Below are 27563 nucleotides of genomic sequence, written 5' to 3' on the forward strand. Positions count from 1 at the left end.
CATTTCATTGAAGACTTACAAAGGAGAAAGATAGGCCCAAGAAAATTAAAACTCCCCTGGTATGATGCCTTTTGGCAGAACCTATTAATATATTATGTTTAAGTGTTTATTTTTTTAATTATGTTTTTCATTTGTAGTTCAGAATCATGCACTATTTTTACAGCTGAATTATATTCTGTGTTGGAAAACACATAGTGTATTTTGAAAATACATCTCTCTGGCTGCTGTGTACAGAATGCGTACAAGGAGCACAGAAAGGAAAGTGGGGAAGAACCACTCTGACAGGTGTTCCAATCCTCATACTAGCGGGATGGCAACCTCGCGTAGGGCTGTGGCCATGGAAATAAAGAAGACAGTCTTGCAGTATTCTGGGAGGCAGAAATGGCAGGAGACAGAACAATGTCATGAGCTAGATCAACACAGTGATGGCTCAGATGTCTCCCTACAATTATTGATTCAGTCGAAGCCTTCTTAGTTTTAAGCAGAAACAGGGACATGTGAATGGAAATAAGATATTTATTCCACCAACAAGCTAGTCTCTCTTTATTTTTTACATCTTAAATACTGCATTTTTATAACTGATGGTTTTTCCTGGTGAGGTTTTTGCAGTTTTCCTTTTTATAAGGACTTCAGTCATTTTGGATTAAGGCCTACCTCATTTTAACTTGATTACATCTGTAAGACCCTATTTCCAAATAAGGTCATACTCTGAGATTTTGGGGGGTACACAGTTCAGCCCACAATATTCCATATTGCTAACCCCAAAGGTCATTTCTGAAGGGTCCCATTAAGTGCCTGCTGCCTTTGACACCTTGGCTACCTCTCCTCCCTCGGCTTCGAGGACACCTGTTTCCTCACGCGCTGCTGAGCTTTCCATCCTGGTCTGTGTGTCCGCCTCATTTCATCACTTTACCCTCCAAATATCTAATGATGCTCAGGCTCCACCCTTGGACTCCTTTCTTTTCTGTCTGCGTGCACTCCATGGGGGATCATGTCCAATTCTGTGGTGTTAAATTCAACAGTAATTGTGATTCTGAGACATACTTCTGGCCTGGACTTCTCCCTTTAGCTCCCGATTCTCTGTCTGACTGTATTAACATGACTGGCAGGTATCTCAGGCCAGCCTGTCCCGTCCATGTGCCCAGCCTTCCCCTCCACCTGCTCCTGTCTTTCCTTCTTCATTCTCTTGGTTAATGCTAACTGCATAGTTAAAATTTCTCAAGTCAAAAATCACGATGCTATCTTGTAGTTCTTTTACATCCTACAGTCAGTCTCTTGGCAAATCCTACTAACTTCCCCTCCAAAATGTCTCTGGTTTAGACTAGTCCAGACGGCCAGCATCTCTCACCCAGGCTATCAGGGTGGCTTTCTCCTTGGTCTTGCGCTTTTACTCATGCTGCTGTGCGGTCCCCTCTCAATACGCAGCAGTTGCAACCCCGCTCCTTGCAGGCCCGCTCACGTCATTCCTCTCTGAAATCTCTTTGGTGCACGTCCACCTCACAGGGGGAAGAACCAAGGTCAGTTTTATGATCTCGAGTCCTTACATGATCCAGGCACCTCCCCACCACCTACCTTTCTGGCCTTGTTTTCTATTCTCTCCCCATCCTTCTTTATGATTCAACCCACCCTGGACCGCTTGTTTTCCCTCTGAATACATCAGACGTGATCTGACTTCAGGGTCTTTGTACCAACTTTCTCCTTGGCTTGGGATGTTCCTCCCCCAGATGTCCATGTGGTTTGCACACCCACATACTTAAAGACTTCACTCTAAATTCATTTTTGCCCTGACTTACTGTCTTCATTTAAACTATCAGCCTCTCTTCCCTCACGATGTTTTTTATCCCCCTCCCCTTCTTTGCTTCCATATTTAATATTGTCTGCGCCTCACATGTGCACACACTGGTCCTGGAAACCAAAGTAAAGTTGGCTATCAGCTGGACTTCAGGCAACAGGAAGAGTCACGAACTGCCAACTGCCACTACAGTATTCATGCATGCATTTCTTCATTCAGCCAATAATTATAAAGTCCTCTACATATCAGGCACTGCTGTAAGTACTTAGGAAAACCCAGTGAACAAAATAGCAGAAGATCCCTGCTCTCATGAAACTCACATTCCAGTGAGGCAAGCAGTCAAGATCATGAAAAATAGTGATTAAATAAATTACATAATATGTTAGCTAGTGGGAAAACCTATGGAAAAAAATAGCTGGTCAAGGAGGACGCGGATTTGAGAGAGAGTGTGTGTGTTTTAAAATAATGTGGGTCAAAAAAATAAATAAAAATAAAATAAAATAATGTGGGTCATAGTAGGTCTCCTTGTGAATCTATAGTTGGGAACTAGGACAATATCAAAAAGTTGAAATTTCATGTATAATCCAAGTAAGAAAGGGATCTGAGAGAAGAGTGCACGATGGTTAGTCATCTTTTGCTCAGCAGTATTCTTCTTTGAACTAAAAATCAGTTTTTCTGCCTATAAAGCCTACTAACTAAGAAATATGGCAGAACATATATGCCATTCTAGACATTCAGAATGGCAGATGTGTTTGTGCTCTGTGTGCAAATGTTAAACATTTGAAACAAATCTTGAGGACCACAACTAACCAGCACAATAAGATAGAAAAGGAAAGAAGTGATATCTCTTCTGTACAGAGTGCCATTAAATTGTTACTATGTGTAAAGGGTGAATATATACCCAGGAAAAATAATGCCTCAACTGAAAACTCAACTCTGTTAACTAAACAGATTTCAGTAAAGAAGGAAAACTCAATAATTAAGTTTTGCCGAGGTTCATTTAAATATAGTAGAAAGCTGTCAAAGTTTCAGACGGAGGCAAAGTAAAACCAATGAATCACTGAAGTAGTAATCATTAAAAGTTTATTGTGCTCACATCAAAAAGAGTTTGCAAATCAGGAGCACTCAAATCAGAATATGGAATGAGGCTCAGGGGTATATTTTTATAAAGTAGCTTGTATAGTGAGAAAGCAGTGACTGTTTACACTTGTTTATAATATTGGTTATAATATTAGAATTTTTTAAATGGCGGGGAATTGGTCAGTGCTTGCCTCATATCAACCTTGGGAAGCAGTTCAAGTTTTGTTTATGATTTTTTCAGAGATGAAAACAAGAAATGGCCCAGGACAAGTTAAGTCTTGCAAAACAAGCTAAATTAAGCCTTCTTTGTGTGATTAACTGGTTTTGTCTGCTTAGAGAATTTTCAAGGCTGGTCTCCCTTTGTTTCTGATTTCTAACAAAGCTTAAGTTAAATGTGTGAATCTCTCTCTTTTCTTGAAATTGTATGAAAAAGAAACTTCAAATGTATAAAACCACAAGGACCAAGAAAACTCAAAAGGAGACCACAGCAGATAAAAGGTGCCGATAAAATTTGAGAGGCTGCGAGCAGATGGATGAGTGGTAACTGACTCCATCTGGAGAAATCTGAAAGCTCAGGGCCTGTGATGAGTGGGGGAAGGTATGGGTAGGGGACTGAGGAAGAGGAATTCAAAGGAAATAAGCCACAGCACAGCCCAGAACTACAGAAGGCTTGGAATTGTACTTGAGAAAGGGCTTATGTTAGTCCTGATAGTGTGAAAACTGGAGGAGTCATTGAAAAACTACATTAAAACCCTTTAGGACCCAGTCTCACATTTTTCCTATGCAGCCGGCATCTTCCACCCTTCCCACAGCACAGGACGGGTGTGTGCTCTTAGGAGAGGTTGATCCAAAGCCATGAGCTCAGAGACACTGGGCACAGTTGAGGGAAGGGGTGTGATCATTGGAGGAACTCCTCTAACAAGTAATGCAGAGACCAAAACAGGAAACAGAAAATGCAGGGAGCAGAGGGAGGCTCCATGAAACAGGGTGGTTTAAGGAAGGAACAGTCAAAGACATCCATAAATGTCTGAAAGTGAAAGTTAAGAAAATCTTGTAGATATCGCAACAAGGAGACTAAGAAAAGGGAAATAAAAGAGATTAGGGAAAACAGAACGAGTCCAGGAGGTCAAACATCCAAAGAAAAGAGGTCCTGATAGAGAGGAGAGAGAAGAGGGAGAAATTATCTTAAAAATAAATACAGTAAACTTCTAGAACTGAAAGACATAAATTTCTAGACTAAAAGATGCTACCAAAAGCAAAAAGGCTTATCTAAGGCATAATTGTGAAATTTCAGAACTCCAGGAAGGGAAGATCCAGAAGCTTTCAGAGGGAGCAGGCTAAGACGTGCTAAGACGTGGGGGTCAGATGACATTGGACTTTTCACCAGCAACACTGGAAGTTCCAAAGCAATTGAGCAATGCCTTTAACGTTCTGAGGAGAAATGATTTAAACATAGACTTCTATACCCAGTGAAACCATCAACCAGGCGTGAGGGCAGAATAATGATATTTTCACACTTACAAAGGCCCAGTGTTCTTCCTGTGCTTCCTTTTTCAAAAATTAAGGGAGGGCGTGTTCCTCCAAATGAGAGAGTGAATCTAGAAAGTCAATCTGAAAATGGTAGTCCAGCTCAGGAGAAGAACAGAGAGCAGCCCCAGGCTAATAGTGAGGGGACACTCCAGGGGAACAGGTCCACAGTGGGCCAGAAGCACCTGGTTCAGAGAGGTGGAGGGGGTTCCAGGAAAGAGATGGTTGAGCGAAGTATGAAGCTGAGAGATGGCATAGTCGAAAGTCACTAAATAATTATATGAATCTGAAAAAAATAAAAGAATAGCTGGTTATGCTTTTTGTTATTAAAGACTGTGATGGTAATGACCAGAGAAACAAGTAAATGAATTAGAAATTCTCCCTCTAAGAGTAGAAGGTAATCCAGAGTGGTAGCAGTAGGGCAGAGGACTGCTTATTTTTCATTATACACCTTATTGTATTTAAAAAATAAATGCCTAGTACATAATAGGTACCCCAAATCTAACAGCTACCATTTTTTTAAAAGTCAGTAATTTTCTTAAAGATCAGAAACTGCTAGTTATATCCCTAAAAAAATAAAAAGAATCTATACATGTTAATTACAAATAGCTATAAAATGTCTACTAGTTACCCTAACAAGAAATGTGTTGGCTTCCTAGATGGCTCAGTGGTGAAGAGTCTGCCTGCCAATGCAGGAGACGCAGGAGGCACAGTTTCAGTCCCTGGTTTGGGAAGATGAAGATCCTCTGGAGAATGAAATGGCAACTCATTCCAGTATTCTGGCCTGGAAAGTCCCATGGGCTACAGTCCATAGGGTCACATAGAGTCAAACACAACTGAGCACAAAATGTGTAGGATCTATGATGGGAAATTAAAACCTCAACAGAGAAATACACAAATCTGGACTTCCCTGATGGCCCAGTGTTCAAGAAGCCTTCTGCTAATGCAGTGGACACACGTTCGATCCCTGGACTAGGAAGATCCCGCATAGCTCAGGACAGCAAGGCTGGCGCACCAGTTACTGAGCCTGCACTCTAGAACCTACGCTCCGCAGCAAGAGACACCCACACACCACAAGTGGAGACTGGCTCCCACTCTCCACGACTAGAGAAAGCCCGCCTGCAGCAACAAAGACTCAGTGTGGCCATAAATAAATAAATAAAATTCAAAAAAAATACACAAATCTGAATTGAAAGACTTCGGATTCATAGATGAGAAGATGCCAGTTCATCCCCAAATAACTCTAGTTTGAATGGCATCCCAGTCAAAATGTCAATAATTGCTTTGTTTTGGGTTTTTATCTTTGGGGTAATTTGACAATAATTATTCTAAAGCTAACCTGAAAGAATTAATAGGCAAAACCAAGTAAGAATATTCTGAAAAAGAATCTGAGGGCATACTGTCAACATGAAACCATATGGTTCTGATAATTCCAAGCAACTTGCTAGGACAAGAGCCAGCAGATCAATGGAACAGAACACACATTCCCAGATAATAACTTCCAATGCGGAGAAGAAATGGCCCGGAGCCACTACGGCTCCAGGGCATGGTTTTAGAGGGATCACACCACCTGGGTTCAAACCCTGGCTGTGCCACCAGCTAGGTGTGTAGCTGAGTGTGAGATGAATGGAAATGATGAAAGGACGGCCCTGGGTGACATGAAAGCATTCAGAGCAGAGGCTGGCAAGGCAAGTGCATAGAGTGTTTTGCTTCTTGCGGTAGCACAAGCCACACAGGGTTCTGCTCCTAGGAAAACCCCACACGCTTGTTAAAGGCGCTGCTGTCACCAGATTCACGTTCTGAAGAGGCTTTGAACAAGGAGTCCTGCATTTTCGTTTCATAGTGAGCCTGGCAATTTACTACATAGTGAGTCCTGCAAGTCATGCTGGGCAAACTGACATTCCAGTGTTGGGGGAGGGGCAGGTTTAAGTTAGGCTCTCGTTTCACACCATATGCACATTAAAGACATAACTGTACAGTTTAAATTAAAACTTCATGTTCTGAATTTGAGTTTCAACACAAGATGAATTTTATTTTTGAAAATTAATAATGCATATTTTCTAATAATATTCATGGAAAAGCCCAGAAACAAGAAATCAATAGCAAAGAGCTCTTCCAACACCTGGGTTACAGTCTCGAAATACTGTTTCCCACTAAAAGGAGCTGGGGTTCCCTGGAGAAATAGCTGATTCCAGAACTTGCCCAGAAAATGGACATGAGCCTTGTCAGGAGCCTCGAAGGGAAACACAGATGAAAATGTTGTCCTATTGGGAAGGAAGGAGGTCAGCAAAGACCATGTGAACATGTCAACTGGAAGAGGTTCCTACTGGCCAAAAATTATCATTGGAGCATCAATAATAATGACCATGGCAATTGGTTTTCATGTGTGTTTACATGCATGAGTTCATTCAAAAGAGAGAAAACTTAATGACCATCTGAAAGAATCAACTCATTGTTTTGAAAACTGGCAAATACAGACAGAAGAATCAAGTGTTTATCCGGCCATTATTATAGAAATTAACCTCAGGGTAACCAAATAGTTGATGAGAGGAATTTTCCCTTGGTAGAAGAATTCTAGCTAAATGAAGACGAAAAGAATTAGGATATCACCATTTCATAACCCCTTGTGATTTAATGAATCTAGGCAGTAATCATTAGTGACTTCTAATATTACAACAAAAGGTTATCATGCATTCAATGCCCTCTGCTGAAAGAGTTTTTAACTTCCAAGCCTTTAGATCTACCAATTTATACCAAGTACAAGGAACAAAAGAATATGTGAAACATTCTCTTAAGGGGGCCATCAGCAAGATCCAGACTGTGGGAAACCCCACAGGCCAAAGGACTCAGTGTCTCCAACTAATAGCCTGGTGTGCTGCAGTCCACGTGGTCGCAAAGAGTCAGACACGACTGAGCGACCGAACAACAGCGAAAAACAACTATAAATCACAGGGGAAAACTAGAAGAGGGAAAGGAAAGGCATAGTTTGTAAAAGAGAGAGCAATGTTCACGTGTTCAGCTGTGCGACACCAGGGAATGCGGCTCTTCAGGCTCCTCTACCCAGGGGATTCTCCAGGCAAGCATCCCGGAGTGGGTTGCCATTCCCTACTCCAGGGGATCTTTCTGACCTAGAGATCGAACCTGCGTCTCCTGCAGCTCCTGCATTGCCAGGCAGATTCTTTACCACTGCACCACTTTGGAAGCCCAGCAAATTGTAATATGTGGACTTTCTTTGGATTCTGATTCAAACAAAATGAAAACAACAAAGACAACAACAAGGAGAAATCTGAACATTTCTAGTTTGCTTTTTTAATGATATTCAAAAACTATTGCTGAGTATTTCTGGTTGTAACAATGGTGTTATGCTTATATATATATATATATTTTTTTTTTCTTTCTGACCTTTGGTGATATACACGAAAATATTTACAGATAAAATGAAATGATGGCTGTGATTTGCTTGAAGTAATTTTGCAGGTGAGGAGAAAGTGGATGGAGGTACACGTGTATTAAGATTGGTCATGAGTTGGAACTGGCATGGATTACATGAGAGTTTACTATTTTGTGTATGTGTGTTTAAACTTTTCCATTAAAGGTTAGAAAATATATATATACACGGAGAAAGAAAGCCTATTGTGGAAAGATGTTTAGACTGTATGAAATATGTGAGTGAATATTTAACTGATCTGAATGACTTTCTAAGCAAATAAATAGTATACTAGGGAAAAGACTGCTACTTTTAACTAAAATAAAAAGTTAAAATATGTGTCTGCTTATAAAACATACTAAAGCTAAAATAAACACTCTAAGAAAAATAATTGTAACTGATGACAAATTAAAGTACTTAAAACAGAAGGAAATTAATAATAAAAGCAAAGCTAATACATTGTGCTTATAGTGCACTAGGCACTCCTATAAGCACTTTACAAAAGTCATCTCACATATTATAAAGTAGAAAAAGTACTAACATTCCTTGGTCTAATAGCTATCTCATGGGATAAGTTCAAATAATCAATCAATAAATATTTAACTTCACAATAAAAAAATAATTGCAATTTAAGATTTTTAAACTTAAATTTTAAGTTTAAAATTTTTTTATTTTTTTATTGAAGGATAATTGCTTCACAGAATAGTGTTATTTTCTGTCAAACCTCAACATGAATCAGCCATAAGTACACATATATACCCTCCCTTTTGAACCTTCCTCCCGTCTCCCTACCCATCCCACGCCTCTAGGTTGATCCAGAGCTCCTGTTTGAGTTTCCTGAGCCATGAAGCAAATTCCCGTTGGCTATCTATTTTCCGTATGGTAATGTAAGTTTCCATGTTACTCTTTCCATACATCTCACCCTCTCCTCCCCTCTTCCCATGTCCATAGGTCTATTCTAAAATTTTAGCTATCAAAATAGTGAAGATTATTGTTAATAATGAACATCTCTTGTTGATAGTGTGGTGACATGGCTGACCTCGTACCTTGCTAGTGGGCATGTAAGTTGGAAGATTCTGGAGAGCCATTCAGCAATATTGACTGAGTCTTGGAAACATTTATACCTCTGAGCCTATTGTTATGCTTTCAGGAATTTGTAGGTATCGATATGATCAGAGATGCATATATAGATGTCTGTGATAAATGGTTCATAAGAATTTTGTCTGTAATCAAGAAAGATTGAAGCAACTTAAATTTCCAAAAAGAAAAAAAAAGGAGCATTTAAATAAATTACAGGAATCAATACCTTGAAATATTAGGAAATCCTTAACATGTATGTTTAACTGCGAAAGAATGAATATATATGTGTGGGAAAGAATGGATATATATGTGTGGGAAAGAATGAATATATATGTGTGCATGTATATGTGTGTGTGTGTGTAACTGAATCACTTTGCTATACACCTGAAACATAATAAGTCAACTATTTGTTGATGTTGCTCAGTCGCTAAGTCGTGTCCAATTCTTTGTGACCCCATAGACTGCAGCATGCCAGGCTTCCTCTCCTTCACTGTCTCCTGGAGTTTGTTCAAATTCATGCCCATTTAGTTGGAGATGCTATCTAACCATCTTATCCTCTGTTGCCCTCTCCTCTTTTTGCCCTCAATCTTTCCCAGCATCAAGGTCATTTCCAATGAGTTGGCTCTTCACATAAGGTGGCCAAAGTGTTGGAGCTTCAGCTTCAGCATCAGTCCTTCCACTGAATATTCAGGGTTGATTTCCTTTAAGATTGACTGACTTGATCTCCTTGCAGTCCAAGGGACTCTCAAGTCACTCAACTATACTTCAATAAATAAATAAATAAACTATAATTCAATAAAAAATAAATATTATTCATCCTCCTGAAAAAATGAATGAATAACTGACAAAACATGAATGAATCTTAAAACATTATGCAGAAAACAAAAATCGGACCCAAAAAATGAGAATATACCACTTGTACCCATTTATATGGAATTCTAGAACAGGTAAATCACATTAGTGGTTGCTTTTGAGGTGAGTCCAGGAATTAATTTGTAAAGAACATGAGGCAACTTTCTGGCCAGACAGAAACATTCTTTGAACATATTAGTGTGTGCTAATTGGGTTTATCCTTTTGTCAAACTCATCCCCCATACCTACTTACATCCTGGTCAGACTTCATGGAAGATCTTGCCTTTGGTGCTAAACAAGTTATACCTCAAAAGATCATGTTTTCCAAGATTTAATAACATAGGTAAAATATTCAATGTATGGTCTTAGTTTGAAAAAAAAAGAATCATGATACAATGCTGTGGATGTAGCACAGTCCTAATTATACAAAAGAAAATACATGAGTACAGACAATGATACAGAGAAAAGATTGGCAAGAAGGATATATTCTGATGAACATGTACAACTTTCATTATTAGTAAAAACAGTGAATGTTTTCTAAAACTCACTTTATGCAGAATTCCCTTTTTCTCCTTATAGTCTAGCTTTGGCCTTCTTGCACTTCCTTAAATACAGAACTTGTGTTTTTGTGTTTCCTATGCTCCTGATGACCTCCAGGTATTTAATTCCTGCTCAGCCTGCAGCTCTCAGGTAACTCTTGACTGCCCCAGAGAAGCCCTCTGTACCCCTTCCCTTAGAGGAGAGGCTGCTTGCCTCTCCTCAGTGGTCTTAACAACTGCAATTTTTCATTTCTTTGCATGCACCTTGAGTTACCCAAACCACGAAGTTAAATGCACTGTCTTCTAGATGGCCAAGTCTGCTAAGACACCTGATACCAACTGCAAATTTAGGGGGTTTTGAAAACCACTCTCAGGCTCAGAAATTTGCTAAAGATTAAATTCACCAAAATCTGTGATACTCATGGTTACACTTATTACAAGGAAAGAATGCAAATTAGAACTAGCCAAAGTTGGAAGAGACCTATATGGCAGAGTCTGACCAGTTTCCAAGTGAAAAATTTCTGTCCTCAGGATCCATTGCCTCCTAGTCTTTATATGTTACAACAATACAGACAGAGGATTGTTCACCCAGGAAGCTCTCTGAGCTTGGGCGTCCAAAGTTTTTAACTGAAGGTTCATTATGTGTGCATAATTAATTGATTGATGGCTCACAGGGTTGAATTCAAGCTCTAGTTTCTGCTTTCTGGCCATGGCCAGCTTCTGCCCTAAGACTAGGCTGTATGATTGCTCCTAGCCTGAGAAACTGCTTAGTATAAACATAAATCAGATGTGTTCTGAGGGGCTCACCATGACACTCCTGCTTTTGCTGAAGAAAGTCAAGGGTATAGAGGTTACTTCCCAGGAACTGGGGAGTGGTGGGTGGGGTTTAGGGCTGGCGGTCAGATTTCTTTTTGAGCAAGCCAAATGCTTACACACAGTTAGGTAAAGAGTGCTCCCCACCTGTCCCAGTTCCAAAAGGCTAGGATCACATCAAGTTTTGCTCCCGGTTTCATTCCTCGCACTTCATGAGAAGAGCTGACTCATTGGAAAAGACCCTGATGCTGGGAGGGATTGGGGGCAGGAAGAGAAGGGGACGAGAGTGGACAAGATGGCTGGATGGCATCACCAACTCAATGGACATGAGTTTGAGCAAACTCCAGGAGTTGGTGATGGACAGGGAGGCCTGGCGTGCTGCGATTCATGGGGTCTCAAGGAGTCGGACACGACTGAGCGACTGAACTGAATAATGGTGAGCAAATGTTGAGAGTCGGTGTAACATTGTAGTTTTACAGCAGGGGATTGCCAGAGTCCTAATTTGAATGTTGGCTCTTCTTTTCACTGAGTAGACCCTGATGGGTTATTGCCTCATTGTCCTCATCTATAAATTGTGAGTAGTGATAATATTATATTAATACCTTTCTCAGAGAATTGCAGTGAGGAGTAAATGAATGAAAGTCAGTGAAGTTCCCAAAATAGTGCCTGGTACAGAGTAAAAGCTAGCTACATGTCTAATATTATTAAGTAAGTGCTCAATAAATAATTGCTGATAGAGCAACTGGCTATCACATGAGAGGTGCTTAGCAAATGTTAATTGAAAAAATATAGAATAAGATTTTCTTCTTTAACAGGTTTTTTCTATTATTTTTCTATTAACATAGTATTAAATGTATTGATTTGGACATATCATCACTATGTCTGATGTTCAGGTCTTTAATCATCTATAATTCTAAAGATTATGTAGGTCAATAATATGCTTAGAAAAGTACAAAAAAGTTTCCGTCTTTTCGCCTCTCTACCAGGCATTACCCCCAACCAGAGTGAGGAGTTGAATTAGAGAGAATTCAAAGTGTCTTCCAACTCCAACAAAATGTTATTTGTCCTTAGGAAACAAACTAGATATAACAACAGAGAAGACCATTTTACATGGAGACATGAAACCTATGAATGTGTAAGTTTCCATTTAAAAAAAGGAACAAAGAGAACATTCAAGTTGACTACCAAAATCCATCTGTTATATGTGAACACATAGATTTGAATTGTGGCCATAAATTTTTAATAATTTGATGTCATTTGACTCCCTGGCGAGTCACACACTATGATTATAGAAGATTTAGTGAGAAACTGATTTATTTAATCTTGTTACTTAAACTGGCCTGATGGAAGGTGATACAATCAGTTATGTCTCCAAACAAGAGATTAAGCACTTTCATATAATGCCATTAGCAATTAGAAAAAGAATCAACTTCTAAAAACATTTTTTAGTTACAAAGTAATGCATATATATTTGGGTACAACAACCAAATGATTTAACACTGATCTACTATTATTCAGCAATTATTAAATTACTGAATAATAAAAAGTAAATGTGTTCCAATCACTGTTCTTGCCATGTTCATTTTCCAGAGGTAGCAAGTGTTAACAATTTGTTCTATATACTTCTCTGCATAGACACATCATAAAAAATACGTGTCTATGCTGTTATGACAAGCATCTGTAAAGTGCTACTTGTTCTTGCCATTTTAGTGTTACCACAGGCCGTCACTCAGTTTGAAGAGCTGGTCGGGATGGCAGAGGCACTGCTCAAGGGTGGAGGAACCCTGTCCACATCCGCATCCACCCTCTGGAGAGCAGCGAATAACTCATCGCCGGATTCCTTTGCTTCTACGTGCAGTAATTCTAACTCTAATTCCAGTTCACCCATCTCCCTGAAAGCTGAGGAAGACCATCAGACGGATGAGAAGCAGGTCAGCAGGGAGACTGTCCCATCTTTCTCTGGGGTGCAGTTACAGGCAAAATGAAAATCACAGAACAACATAGTCATCTTCTTATCAGATCACTTTATGGAACTTTAGGTCAATCATAATATTCTGATGACATAAAACAATTTTTTTACAATAAATCTAATATCTGTGAAGCAAATATCCAGTTTAGAAAATAAATGGTGGACAATGATGAAGTTATTAAACTAGAAAATTCTTAAACCAGTGAGAAAAGGACAATTATGCATTAAAGGTTATAAAACTGAATTATTGAGACCAGGTGAATTTCAGCCTGTACATGCTGGCTGAACACAATTCTTTGTCTTCTATACCAATTTCTCTTAATCAAGAAACAGAAGCTAAAAATACAAGTTTTGCCTCCAACTAATAAAAATAAATGGAAAAAAAAAATACAAGTTTTGTTAGAATCAGCCTGGGAAAATGTGCCTTCAAGGGTAGTAATTACTGTCACTGCTCACAATCTAGCCTTCGGAATACTTGACTCTTAGTGTACCAGTTTCCTCCTGCGGTGTAACAGGATCCCACAAACTGAGTGATTTATGATATTACAAACACAAAGGCTATAAACTCAGGGTGCTGGCTAGTTCTTTCCTTTCTAGAGGCTCGGGGGAAGGCTCTGTTTCCTGCCCATGTGGGTTCTAGAATTCAGTTTCTCGTGGCGCTACAGCTGAGTTCCCTGTTTTCTTGTCAACTGTAAACTGAAGGATGTTCCCACATGCCCTGATCCGAGGTCTTCCCCCGAATTCAAAGCCAGTGAGAGCAGGCAAACCCCTCACTCCTCAAGCCTCTCCTTCCTCTGTCTTCTTTCTTGTCCTCTCTTCTGTGTTCAAAGGGCTCACGTGAGACCTCAATAAACGTTAGCCATTTTCTTTATTATTATTTATTATTATTAAACACTTATTGTGTGCTTATTATGTACCAGACACTGCTAAGTGTGTGTATATATTTATACACATAAAATTATATATGTATGTGTGTATGTAATACTTGCATACTTGCAATAAAGTACATGAATTTTAAGTGTAAAAAAGGTAAAATTTTAAAAGTCTCATAATTAGATTGGGCCTTTCTGAATAACCCAGCATACTCTTCAACTTTCCCCATGTCAAGGTCCTTTAATGACACCTGCAAAGTTGATTTTCCCATATAAGGTGACACATTCACAGGTTTCAGGGATGACGATGTGGTTGTTGTCCGTGGGCCATTATTCTGTTTAGTAGGAAAGGTTGAGGGTGGAATAATCCTTAAAGTGCCAAATCCAGATTACATGGCAAGAATTTGAATGCACTCTGGAACAAATACCTCATAAATATTGGGAATTTATCTCAAAAATAACATCTAACTCTAACCCCTGATATATATATCAATATATATTAAATATATGGGCATCACTTTAAAGAATGTTGATTTTGTTTTCTGGTCTGTATTAATTCAATGAGTAATATATTTCTTCAGATACTCCTTTCCTTTTTCAGTTATTTCAATTATTTTTTAATTTTTTAGTTCAAGATTGAAAAATGGCAGATTGCACGTTGCAACAAGAGCAAGCCTCAGAAGTTCATTAATGATTTAATGCAAGTGCTTTACACAAATGAATACATGGCCACACACAGCCTGACGGGGGCAAAATCCTCTACTTCACGGGACAAGGCTGTGAAACCAGCTATGAATCAGAATGAAGTTCAAGAAATTATAGGTGATATGATTGCATTATATTGTGTCACATGAATCTGAAATAATTTTTCCATTCAACATTTAGTTGTTCTTTCATTACCTTTTTTTCTTCAAATTTATTTTTCTATGAGAGATATCTCAGGATAGCCTAAACCTCTTATGTATGATACATGGTGAATTTTGTGGAACAACTTTACATTAAAAGTGGTTAATGGGACTTCCTTGGTGGTCCAGTGGTTAAGAATGCAGAGGACACAGGTTCGATCCCTGGTCCAGGAAGATCCCACATGTTGAGGAGTATCTAAGCCCATGCACCTACTGAGAAAGACAAATATGCGCCACCACGGATAGAGAAAGCCGATGAACAGCAACAAGAGCCCAGCACAGCCAAAAATTAATTCGTTTAAAAAATTTTAAGTGGTTATTAAAATAAAAGTGAATTCTATATCACTAAAAACTTGAATTCATACAATTCATAGCTTTAGAAGAGTAAAGTTTCAAAATTCACCCCAACAAAATTTTAGTAACTCTTCATATCTTGTATTCTTTTTCTTATTTTGGTTAGAAATATCCCTTATCTTCTATTCAGAAAAATGAAAGTTTAATGTAACCATCCTACTGACAGTTTTTAAGTTAATCTCCTTAAATATAATAATCTAGGTTATCAAGTAACAATTTTAAATACTCACTGAATCCCAGCTCTCTGTATTCTGATATTACATCATTTCTTAGTTGGAAAATAGTCAGAATCTGCTTGTTTCAATTGATTCTGGGAATGGGTAAAAATAAATTCTCAGCATTTTGGGTCAAGGGCACATGGTATTCAGAACAAGCAATAAGGGTAAAGCTGGGTGGGACCATAGGAAGACTCATACATATGTTCTCAGTTTATGATATAGACCTAGTTATCTCTTGCTTTGCTTCGGAAAATCTGCCTATATAGTTTAAATATCACATGGGAGTTTGGGCTGCTTTTTCAAAATGGGGGCAAAGATTATAATGTCCATGGTGCTTGGTGTTTTATCTCAGTTCATATCTTAAGATGCAAAGTCCTGATAATGTGGGTTTTTAATTAATTTACTTATTTTTATTCAAGTATAGTTGATGTATAGTATTATATAAATTACAGGAGTACAATATAGTGTTTTGGGGCTTTCAGGTGGCTCAGTGGTAAAGAATCCACCTGCCAATGCAAGGGAACACAGGAGATGTGAGTTCAGTCCCTGGGTGGGAAAGATCTCCCACTGGCTACCCACTCTAGTATTCTTGCCTGGAGAATCCTATGGACAGAGGAGCCTGGCCGGCTATAGTCCATGGGGTAAAAAGAGTCGGACATGGCTCAGTGATTGAGCATACACACATGCAATATAGTGTTTCACAGTTTTTAATGTTTATACTCTATTTACAGTTATTATAAAATATTGGCTCTATTTCCCAGGTTGTACAGTGAACGTGAAAGAGAAAGTTGCTCAGCTGTTTCAGACTCTTTGTAACCTCATGGATTGTATTCTCCAGGCCAAAATACTGGAGTGGATAGCCTATCCCCTCTCCAGGTGAAGTGAAAGTCGCTCAGTCGTGTCCGACTCTTTGCAACCCCATGGACTGTCCATGGAATTTTCTAGGCCAGAATACTGGAGTGAGTAGCCTTTCCATTCTCCAGGGGATCTTCCCAACTCAGGGATCAAACCCAGATCTCCCGCATTGCGGGTGGATTCTTCACCAGCTGAGCTACCAGGGCAGCCCAAGAACACTGGAGTGGATAGCCTATCCCTTCTCCAGGGGATCTTCCTGACTCAGGATTCAAACCAGGATCTCCTGCATTGGAGGCAGATTCTTTACCGGCTGAGCCACAAGGGAAGCCCATATAACTTATTTTATGCATAATCATTGTACCTCTTATCCCCCCAGCCCAACATCGCCCCTCCCCTACTCCCCCCTCCCCACCGGTAACCACTGGTTTGTTCTTTGTTTTCGTGACTCTACTCCCATCTGATAAAGTGTATTTCTGTGTTTTATTGTTGTCGTTACAGGAATCACAAAGCAATTATTTCCCAACACAGATGACGTTTCAATCAGGAGAATGATAGGGCAAAAGCTAAATAACTGTACCAAGAAGCCAAATTTAAGCAAAACTCTGAACTCTCAGGATATTAAGTAGATCCTCTTGGTAAGTCTTGTCAACCTTTGTAATCCTTTGAGTGTGGCAAGAAGATGCAATACCTGCACCCATGAGACAGCCTTTCCCAAACACTCTCCTGGAGGAGACCAGTTGGCTGTGCGAAGCTGATGAGTATTCCTGGGGGTGAAGCAAGGACAGGGAAGGGGATGTAAACTTGGGAAATGCTGGGTCAGCTACACAGATTCTCCTCTCCCAGAGTCTCTCAAATATTCTGATGCCCTTTAAACATGCCTGAGTGCAGCAGAAATCTCTAAGAAGGGCGTATAGTGTATAGTGTTTTCCAAGTGTATTTCACTGAGGAAGTTTTCTTTTTCTTCACATCTTAACTATGGGTGGAGCTAGGAGGGAGCCAAGGGAAAGACACATGACAATTTAGGAAGTGCTTCTCTAGAACAAGGTGGGTACAGACCCTTCGGAGGTCCCTGAGGTCCATCACTGGGGTGCACTTACAACGCTGAACAGAGAAAAAAACCGCTGGTTGAGGGTCTCCTCTACCAGCCCATCCTGCTTCCCAGTGTCTTTAAATCTTTCAGTCAGTTGTTGTGTTTTTATTTGTTAGATGAGGATTTTTTACCAATATATTTGTATTAAAATACTCAAAGGAAGAACTATTTGTTTTTAGTGAGTTCTAAAGGAAGTTCACTTTATGGTCAGGCCTTGCCCTAGGCAAGACTGTGATGTAGAATTGTGTTTGCTTTACTAACTGAAAGTCCTGGCCTTTTCGCCTGTCCTCGCTTTTCCTCTTCATTATTTTGATGGAAAATACATGACACATGTGCATTGTTATGCTTTTAATAACTTTTAAACAGAGGTATATGATGACACCACCCTTATGGCAGAAAGTGAAAAGGAACTAAAAAGCCTCTTGATGAAAGTGAAAGAGGAGAGTGAAAAAGTTGGCTTAAAGCTCAACATTCAGAAAACTAAGATCATGGCATCTGGTCCCATCACTTCATGGGAAATAGATGGGGAAACAGTGGAAACAGTGTCAGACTTTATTTTTGGGGGGCTCCAAAATCACTGCAGATGGTGATTGCAGCCATGAAATTAAAAGACGCTTACTCTTTGGAAGGAAAGTTATGATCAACTTAGATAGCATATTAAAAAGCAGAGACATTACTTTGCCAACAAAGGTCCGTCTAGTCAAGGCTATAGGTTTTTCCAGTGGTCATGTATGGATGTGAGAGCTGGACTGTGAAGAAAGCTGACCACCGAAAAATTGATGCTTTTGAACTGTGGTGTTGGAGAAGACTCTTGTGAGTCGCTTGTATTGCAAGGAGATCCAGCCAGTCCATCCCAAAGGAGATCAGTCCTGGGTGTTCATCCGAAGGACTGACACTGAAGCTGAAACTCCAATACTTTGGTCACCTGATGCGAAGAGTTGACTCATTGGAAAAGACCCTGATGCTGGGAGGGATTGGGGGCAGGAGGAGAAGGGGACGACAGAGGATGAGATGGCTGGATGGCATTACCGACTCAATGGGCATGAGTTTGAGTAAACTCCAGGAGTTTGTGATGGACAGGGAGGCCTGGTGTGCTGCGATTCATGGGGTCGCAAAGAGTCGGACACGACTGAGCAACTGAACTGAACTGAACTGAACTGATATGATAAGCCAGTGAGGGCAGGTTTTCCTTCCATTTTCTTTACTTCTACCTTTGACTTCCACTTTGCCTGCTCTCTGTCTGACTTGTCACCTTGAGACCACGTCATTTGTCTTTTTCTTCTGACAGTGTTTTAAATAGATGTGGATATGAGTGTAATACAGTGATTCCCCCATCCATCACTGACTACCAGCTCATCCTTCTTGAGGGTCCCTTACTATGTTGCTATACATTTAAGGCTACCTCTCCTGAGGGTCAACAATAGTCTCTCTTCCTATAACAAAACAAAGTGACCAAAAAAAAAAAAAGAAATACTTGTAACAGCTGCATGGAAATTCTTTCCACCTGGCTCATACATACTGGCAGACCCATCTGAAGAATTTATAAAAGGTAAAGATACTTGTATCCTTTTTCTACCCCAGGGATTAAAAATTTCAGTCGATGGTGAATCTCACAACCATCCAGTTAAGAGCTAATTGCTTAAAAGAGCCCTTGGAACGTCTTGAGTTTTTTGTTAATTTATTTTATTGAAGTACAGTCGATTTACAATGTTAATTTCTACTGTAGAGCAAAGTGATTCACATATATATATATATATATATATATATATATATATATATTCTTTTTCATATTCTTTTCATTATGGTTAATCCCAGGATATTCAATATATAGACTTCTTTTTGACATGAGGCTACTCAGTCATATCATGGCCAAGTTCCCCATCTATGGGTCATGTTAACAGACCTCCAAGTCATAGGACTCTCTTTTGGAGCACATAATTGTGTCTGCAAAGCATTTTAATATCCTAACTTCTTCCTGTTTTATATCCCAGGCTGCTGAGGGTAGGCATGAAATTTATATCTGATAACAGCAGAATATTGAAGAAATTAAAGTTAAAAGGTTTTTCTATCAGCTTTGCTTGCACTTGCCAGTCATAAAATCACCCGGTGATGACATTAATTAAAACTGAAAGGAAGAAGAAATCTTTTGTTATGAATGCAGGAAACTCTGGTGCCTTGTGCACCTGAGCTTTGGTGCCAAGATGCTTGGAATAGAAATGCACACAGTCTGAATCAGAAGTAGAGATAAACAGTAGAATGGGATTTTTGTTTAATTGGCAGATACCTTTCATTTGAAGTATAGGCTCAATCCAATTATTTCAAAAGGACTGAGAAAATACACTGGGAAAGACAGGGTCACAGAAGACCTGATTCAGCCGTGCTTGATGAATGAGTCAGATACAGCACCACCTGGTGGAACAGTGCTACACCTTTCTCTTCTTGCTCATTTAACGAGTAGGAACCTAAAGGGACTGCATTTATCCAGGCAAACCATACTCGTCCTCACCGTGCCTTCAAAAGTATTCTTTGGAAAAATCACTGTCCTCCCATTACTGCAGTAAAAGCAGTAAATACTACAAAACCATGTAGATTTCTATAAATTCCAATATATCCAGGAAACCCAGCCGGCCTACCGGGGCTCTGGTAGACTGTGCCCCCCACGCAGGACTGAGTTCCCAGTGGCCCCCGACTTGGATTTGAGAGGACAACCATTTCCCAGCTCAGACTCGTCTTTGTGAGAATAACAGCTAAGCCCATCATGCCACTTTGAATCCACCCCCTCTCACGTCTGTGACTAGCCTGCAGCTCTCACTCTGCCTAGAGCTTCATGTTGCCAATCTTTCTGACCTTTCTCCATTGTTTTGCTTTTTTCTTACAAGAGCTATAGAAAATTTTATCTACAAGGATTACAGAATATTAGACTATCACCTCTGTAACATTCTGCTGTGGTCAAACAGCCTTCTGAAATGTCCACAGCTGCTGCAGTGTATATAATTTCTACCATAGTATTACATGTGCATGTAACTTAAAGGTGATCTAATACAGCGGTGCTCAAACAAGGTGGGAGGGATTTTGTCCCCTGCCCCTGAAAGGGGATATTTGAAAATGTCTTGGAGGCATCTGGGTTAGAGAGGAGCCAGGGATGCTGCTATACATCCAACAATATACAGGACAGCCCCCACAGCAAAGAATTACCAAGTCCAACTGTCAATTCTGCCAAAGTTGAAAAAGTGAAAGTGAAAGTTGCTCAGTCGTGTCTGACTCTTTGCAACCCCATGGACTGTATAGTCCAGAATACTGGAGTGGGTAGCCTTTGCCTTCTCCAGGGGATCTTCCCAACCCAGGGATCAAACCCAGGTCTGTCCCATTGCAGGCAAATTCTTTCCCAGCTGAGCCACAAAGGAAGCCCAAGAATACTGGAGTGGATAGCCTATCCCTTCTCCAAGGGATCTTCCCGACCCAGGAGTCGAACCAGGGTCTCCTGCACTGCAGGCAGATTCTTTACCAACTGAGCCATCAGGGAAGCCCAAGGCTGAGAAATCCTGAAGTAAATGATTTGTTGGTCACCAGGATGGTAGAGTAGGAAGACCCTGCCTCCCTCCTCCCAGGGGCACACCAAGATTAAACCTGTTTGCAGACCACCTATCAATAGAAATGACCTGAAGACTCGCAGAAAAGATCTACAACTAAAGATATGAAGAAGGAACCACAACAAGAAGGATAGGAGGAGTGGAGACATGGTATCATCAAGACCCAAGTAAGTGACCAACGAACAGGAGGATAGTCACAATTGCAGAACCTCTCCCCAAGGAGTGAAGGGTCCAAGACCCATATCAGGCTTCCCAGCTGTGGGGGTCCTGGCACCAGGGAGACAAGCCCCCAGAACATCTGGCTTTGAAGGTGCAGCTTGCATTCAGGAGAGTTAGGGGCCTGTAGGAAATAGAGGCCCCACTCAAACAGGGCATGCGCAGAATCACACACTTTAAGTCCCAGTTCAGAAGCAACAATCTGAAAGAAGCCTGGGTCAGACTCACTTTCTGCCCTTGGACAGCCTCCTAGACCAGCAGGAGGCAACGGGGACTTCCCTAGAGACAGACACTGGTGGCAGCCACTGCTGGGAGCTCATTCTACCACAAGGACACTGGTGCTGGCAAGCCCCATTTTGGAGTCCTCTCTAGCCTATGAGCTCCAGGACTTACCCACCCACCAGCTGGTCTCCACTAGTCTCGGGACCCCTCAGGCCGAGCAGGGACCTGGCCCCACCCTCTAGCAGGTCCGCAGAAGCCCTGGTACCCCCAAGGCCAGAACTAGCACGGGTAGCCCTGGACTCACAGCCAGCGTGCCAAGACCACACCTCACACCAGTGGGCTGACACAAGCCTCAGGACCCCCTGGGCCCCACGGGACCTGCCCTGGATCACCCTGAGCCTGCAGCCAGCTCACCAGGATCCTGCCTTGCCCACCAGCGGCTCAGCACAAATCCCAGGGCTCTGCAGGCCTGGCAGCCAGCTCTGCCAGGATGTGGCTCCTTCCACCAGCAAACCAGTAGCTTCTGGAGGCGGCAGGGCCTGGCAGCCAACTGGACAAGGGAGAGTCCCATATACCAGCATGCCCACAGCATGCTCCACCACAACAGGAAGGCCCACTCAGCCTGCATGGGGCGCCCTGATAGCATACAAGGGGAGTGCACTACTGGTACCCACAGCATGTCTTCTACATAAGTCCACTTATCCAAAATTTGGATGGAAATGTAAGCAACCTATCTAGTTGTATTCAAGGGAACTTCTGTTACATTTTCAGCCAACTTTTCAACAGAAACTATGCAGGCCAGAAAGGAGTGGCACGATATAGTCGAAGTGATAAAAAGAGAAACCTAAGTCAAAATATTCCACCCATCAAGGCTCTCTTTGACATTTGAAGGAGAGATAGTTTCCCAGACAAGTGCCACACTCTTTAGTTCCTCTTCACTTTCTGCCATTATATCATTTGCCTATCTGAGGCTGTTGGTATATCTCCTGGCAATCTTGATTCCAGGCAATCTTGATTCCTGGCAATCTTATAATTCGTCCAGCCTGGCACTTTATATGATGTACACTGCAAAGAAGTTAAATAAGCAGGATGACAATACACAGCCTTCTCATACTTTTTTCCCAATTTTGTTCCATGTTCCATTGTTCCATGTCCCATTAACTGTTGCTTCTTGACCCGCATACAGGTTTCTCAGGAGGCAGATAAGGTGTTCTGGTATTCCCATCTCTTTAAGAATTTTCCAGTTTGTTGTGATTGACACAGTGAAAGGCTTTAGTGTAGTCAATGAAGCAGAAATAGATTCCAGATTTCCTGGAATTCCACTGTGATCCAACAATTCCATTCTGTGACCCAATGAATGTTGAGAATTTGATCTCTAGTTCCTCTGCCTCTTCAAAAACCAACTTGGACATCTAGAAGTTCTTGGTTCACATACTCCTGAAGCCTAGCTTGAAGGATTTTGAACATAATCTTACTAATATGTAAAATGAATGCAATCGTAACCTAGATGGAAAATTCTAAAAAAGAGCATTGCCCTCTTTTGCAATTGGAATGAAAACTGATCTTTTCTAGTTCTGTGACCACTATTGAGCTTTCCAAATTTGCTGTCATATTGAGGGCAGCACTTTAACAGCATCATCTTCTAGGATTTGAAATAGCTGGAATTCCATCACCTCCACTAGCTTTATTCCTTGTAATGCTTCCTAAGGCCCATTTTTACTTCACACTCCAGGATGTTGGCTCTAGGTGAGTAACCACATCATTGTGGTTATCCAGATCATTAAGACCTTTTTTTTTTTTCCTGGTTAAACTACAACTTTTCTTAAAAACATGTAAAACCACTCCCACTTGTGAGTTAGTATATCTACATTATTACCTTTAATTTCAATCTACTGTTCCATGTTATACATCACTATATTTTTGTTTGTTTGTATTTTAGCTTATTTATTTTTTAACTGAAGGATAATTACTTTACAGGATTTTGTTGTTTTCTGTCAAACTTCGACATGAATAAACCATAGGTATACAATATATCCCCTCCCTTTTGAACCTCCCTCCCATGCCCCTCCCCAACTAAGCCCTCTCTAGGGTGATACAGCGCCCCTGTTTGAGTTTCTTGAGCCATACAGCAAATTCCCATTGGCTGTCTATTTTACATATGATGATATAAGTTTCCATGCAACTCTCTCCGTACATCTCATCCTCTCCTCCCCTCCCCATGTCCATAAGTCTATTCTCTATGTCTGTTTCTCCACTGCTGCCCTGCAAATAAATTCTTCAGTGCCATTTTTCTAGATTCCGTATATGTGTGTTAGTATACGATATTTATCTTTATCTTTCTGACTCACTTCACTGTGTATAATAGGCTCTAGGTTCATCCACCTCATTAGAATTGACTCAAATGCATTCCTTTATATGGCTGAGTAATATTCCATTGTGTATATGTACTACAACTTCTTTATCCATTCATCTGTAAATGGACATCTAGGTTGCATTCGTGTTCTAGCTATTGTATATAGTGCTGCAATGAACAATGGGATTACATGTGTCTTTTTCAATTTTGGTTTCTTCAGGGTATGTGCCTAGGAGAGGGATTGCTGAGTCATATGGTAGTTTTATTCCTAGATTTTTAAGGGATCTCCATACCATCTTCCATAGTGGCTGTATCAATTTACATTCCCACCTACAGTGCAAGAGGGTTCCCTTTTCTCCACACCCACTCCAGCATTTATTGTTTGTAGACTTCTGATGATGACCATTCTGATCAGTGTGAGGTGATATCTCTTTGTAGTTTTGATTTGCATTCCTCTAATAATGAGGGATATTGAGCATCTTTTCATGTATTTGTTAGCCATCTGTCTGTCTTCTTTGGAGAAATGTCTGTTTAGGTCTTTTCCCCACTTTTTGATTGGGTTGTTTGTTTTTCAGGTTGTATGAGCTGCTTGTATATTTTGGAAATTAATCCTTTGCTAGTTGTTTCATTTGCTATTATTTTCTCCCATTCTAAGGGTGGTCTTTTCACCTTGCTTAGTTTCCTTTGCTGTGAAAAAGCTTTTACATTTAATCAGGTCCCACTTGTTTACTTTTGTTTTTATTTCTATTACTCTAGGAGGTGGGTCATAGAGGATCTTGCTTTGATTTATGTCATCGAGTGTTCTGCCTATGTTTTCCTCTAAGGGTTTTATAGTTTCTGGTCTTACATCAATGGTCTTTAATCCATTTTGAGTTTATCTTTGTGTATGGTATTAGGAAGTGTTCTAATTTCATTCTTTTGCATGTAGCTATCCAGTTTTCTCAGCAGCATTTATTGAAGAGGTTGTCTTTGCCCCATTGTATATTATTGCCTCCTTTGTCAAAAATAAGGTACCCATAGGTGCATGGGTTTGTTTCTGGGCTTTCTGTCTTGTTCCATTGGTCTATATTTCTGTTTTTGTGTCTGTATCATCCTGTCTTGGTGACTGTAACTTTGTAGTATCATCTGAAGTCAGGAAGGTTGATTCCTCCAGCTCCATTTTTCTTTCTTAGGACTGCTTTAGCTATTCAGGGTCTTTTGTGTTTCCCTATGAATTGTGAAATGTTTTGTTCTAGTTCTGTGAAAACTGCCATTGGTAATTTGATAGGGATCACATTGAATCTGTAGATTGTGTTTGGTAGTATAGTCATTTTCACAATATTTATTCTTCCTACCCAGAAACATGGAACATCTCTCCATTTGTTTATGTCATCTTTGATTTCTTTCATCAGTGTCTTAAAATTTTCTGTGCACACTTCTTTTTTCTCCTTAGATAAGTTTATTCCTAGATATTTTATTCTTTTTGTTACAATGGTGAATGGAATTGATTCCTTGATTTCTCTTTCTGATTTTTCATTGTTAGTATATAGAAATGCAAGTGATTTCTGTGTGTTGATTTTGTATCCTATGACTTGGCTAAATTCACTGATTAGCTCTAGTAATTTTCTGATAGTATCTTTATGGTTTTCTATTTACAGTATCACGTCATCTGCAAACAATGAGAGCTTTACTTCTTTCCAATCTGGATTCCTTTTATTTCTTTTTGTTCTCTGATTGCTGTAGCTAGGACTTCCAGAACTACGTTGAATAATAGTGGTGAAACTTAACACCCTTGTCCTGTTCCTGATCTTAGGGAGAATGCTTTCAATTTTTCACCATTGAGAATAATGTTTGCTGTAGGCTTATCATATATGGCCTCTACGATGTTGAGGTTGGTTCCTTCTGTGCCCATTTTTTGAAGTTTTCATCATAAATAGGTGCAATTTTGTCAAAGGTTTTTTCTGCATCTATTGAGATTACCATATGGTTTTTATCTTTCAATTTGTTAATATGGTGTATCACATTAATTTGCATATATTGAAGAGTCCTGCATCCCTGGAATAAACGCAACTTGATCATGATGTATGAGCTTTTTAATGTATTGTTCAATTCTGTTTGCTAAAATTTCATTGAGGATTTTTGCATCTGTGTTCATCAGTGATATTGGCCTGTAGTTTTCTTTTTTTGTGTTGTTTGTCTGGTTTTGGTATTGGGGTGATGGTGGCCTCATAGAATGAGTTTGGAAGTGTTCCTTCCTCTGTGATTTTTTGAAAGAGTTTTAGAAGGATAGGCATTAGCTGTTCTCTAAATCTTTGATAGAATTCTCCTGTGAAGCCATCTGGTCCTGGGCTTTTGTTTTTTTGCGAGATTTTTTTATCACAGCTTCAATTTCAGTGCTTATAATTTGGTTGTTCATAATTTTTATTTCTTCCCAGTTCAGCCTTGGAAGATTGAACTTTTCTAAGAATCTCTCCATTTCTTCCAGGTTATCCATTTTATTGTCATATAGTTGTTCATAATAGTCTCTTATAATCCTTTGTATTTCTGCTTTGTCTGTTGTAACCTTTCCTTTTTCATTTCTAATTATGTTGATTTGATTCTTCTCTCTTTTTTCCTTGATGAGTCTGGCTAAAGGTTTGTCAACTTTGTGTGTCTTCTCAAAGAACCAGCTTTTAGTTTTATTAAGCTTTACTATTGTTTCTTTCATTTCTTTTTCAGTTATTTCTGCTCTGATTTTTATGATTTCTTTCCTTCTGCTAATTTTGGGGGGTTTTGCTCTTCCTTTCCAATTGTTTTAGGTGTAAAGTTATGTTGTCTATTCGATGTTCTTCTTATTTCTTGAGGTAAGATTGTATTGCTATAAACTTCCTTCTTAGAACTGCTTTTGCTGCATCCCATAGGTTTTAAGTTGTCGTGTTTTCATTGTCATTTGTTTCTAGAAATTTTTTGATATCCCGTTTGATTTCTTCAGTAACCTGTTGGTTACTTAGAAACATATTGTTTAATTGCCATGTGCCTGTGTTTTTTACAGTTTTTCTCTTGTATTTGATATCTAGTCTCATAGCACTGTGGTCAGAAAAGATCCTTGATATGATCTCAGTTTTCTTAAATTTACTGAGGTTTGATTTGTGACCCAAGATGTGGTCTATCCTGGAGAATGTTCCATGTGCACTTGAGAAGATGTATTCTTCTGCATTTGGATGGAATGTCCTGAAGATATCAATGAGATCCATCTCATCTAATGTTTCAGTTAAGACTTGTGTTTCCTTATTAATTTTCTGTTTCGATGATCTGTCCATTGGTGTGAGTGGGCTGTTAAAGTCTCCTACTATTATTGTGTTACTGTCAATTTCTCTTTTTATGTCTGTTAGTGTTTGTCTTATGTATTGAGGTGCTCTTATGTTGGGTGCATAGATATTTACAATTGTTATGTCTTCCTCTTGGATTGATCCCTTGATCATTATGTAGTGTCCTTCTTTATCTCTTGTAATAGTCTTTATTTTAAAGTCTATTTTGTCTGATATGAACATTGCTACTCCAGTTCTCTTTTGCTTTCCATCTGCATGGAATGTATTTTTCCATCTAGACTATTTTTCCTTCTGAACATCTAGAATATATTTTTCCATCCAGACTCTCACTTTCAGTCTATATGTGTCTTTAGGTCTGAAGTGGGTTTCTTGTAGATAGCATATATATGTGTCTTGTTTTTGTATCCATTCAACCAGTCTGCTTTTGGTTGGAGCATTTAATCTGTTTACATTTAAAGTAATTATTGATATATATGTTCCTATTGCCAGTTAACTGTTTGGGGTTTGATATTGTAGATCTTT

General features: G+C 39.7%; 1 protein-coding gene across 6 annotated transcripts in view; it reads left to right on the forward strand.

The window, feature by feature from the left end:
- Positions 1–27563, forward strand: part of BEND6 (BEN domain containing 6) — a 69716-nt gene that overhangs the window by 25822 nt on the left and 16331 nt on the right. For 2 of the 6 annotated variants that reach the window (XM_070456723.1, XM_070456722.1), the window contains exons 4-6: positions 12821–13041; positions 14581–14773; positions 16782–16918. In XM_070456723.1, coding sequence (XP_070312824.1) covers positions 12821–13041; positions 14581–14773; positions 16782–16909 — 542 coding nt within the window. In that variant the 3' untranslated portion in view covers positions 16910–16918. Of the gene's footprint in view, positions 1–5058; positions 5906–12181; positions 12246–12820; positions 13042–14580; positions 14774–16781; positions 16919–27563 lie in introns of those variants that run through there. The other 4 variants (XM_020879631.2, XM_070456725.1, XM_070456727.1 and 1 more) reach the window with 4 other exon arrangements.

This window comes from Odocoileus virginianus, chromosome 27 (assembly GCF_023699985.2).
Source record: "Odocoileus virginianus isolate 20LAN1187 ecotype Illinois chromosome 27, Ovbor_1.2, whole genome shotgun sequence".
NCBI lineage: Eukaryota > Metazoa > Chordata > Mammalia > Artiodactyla > Cervidae > Odocoileus > Odocoileus virginianus.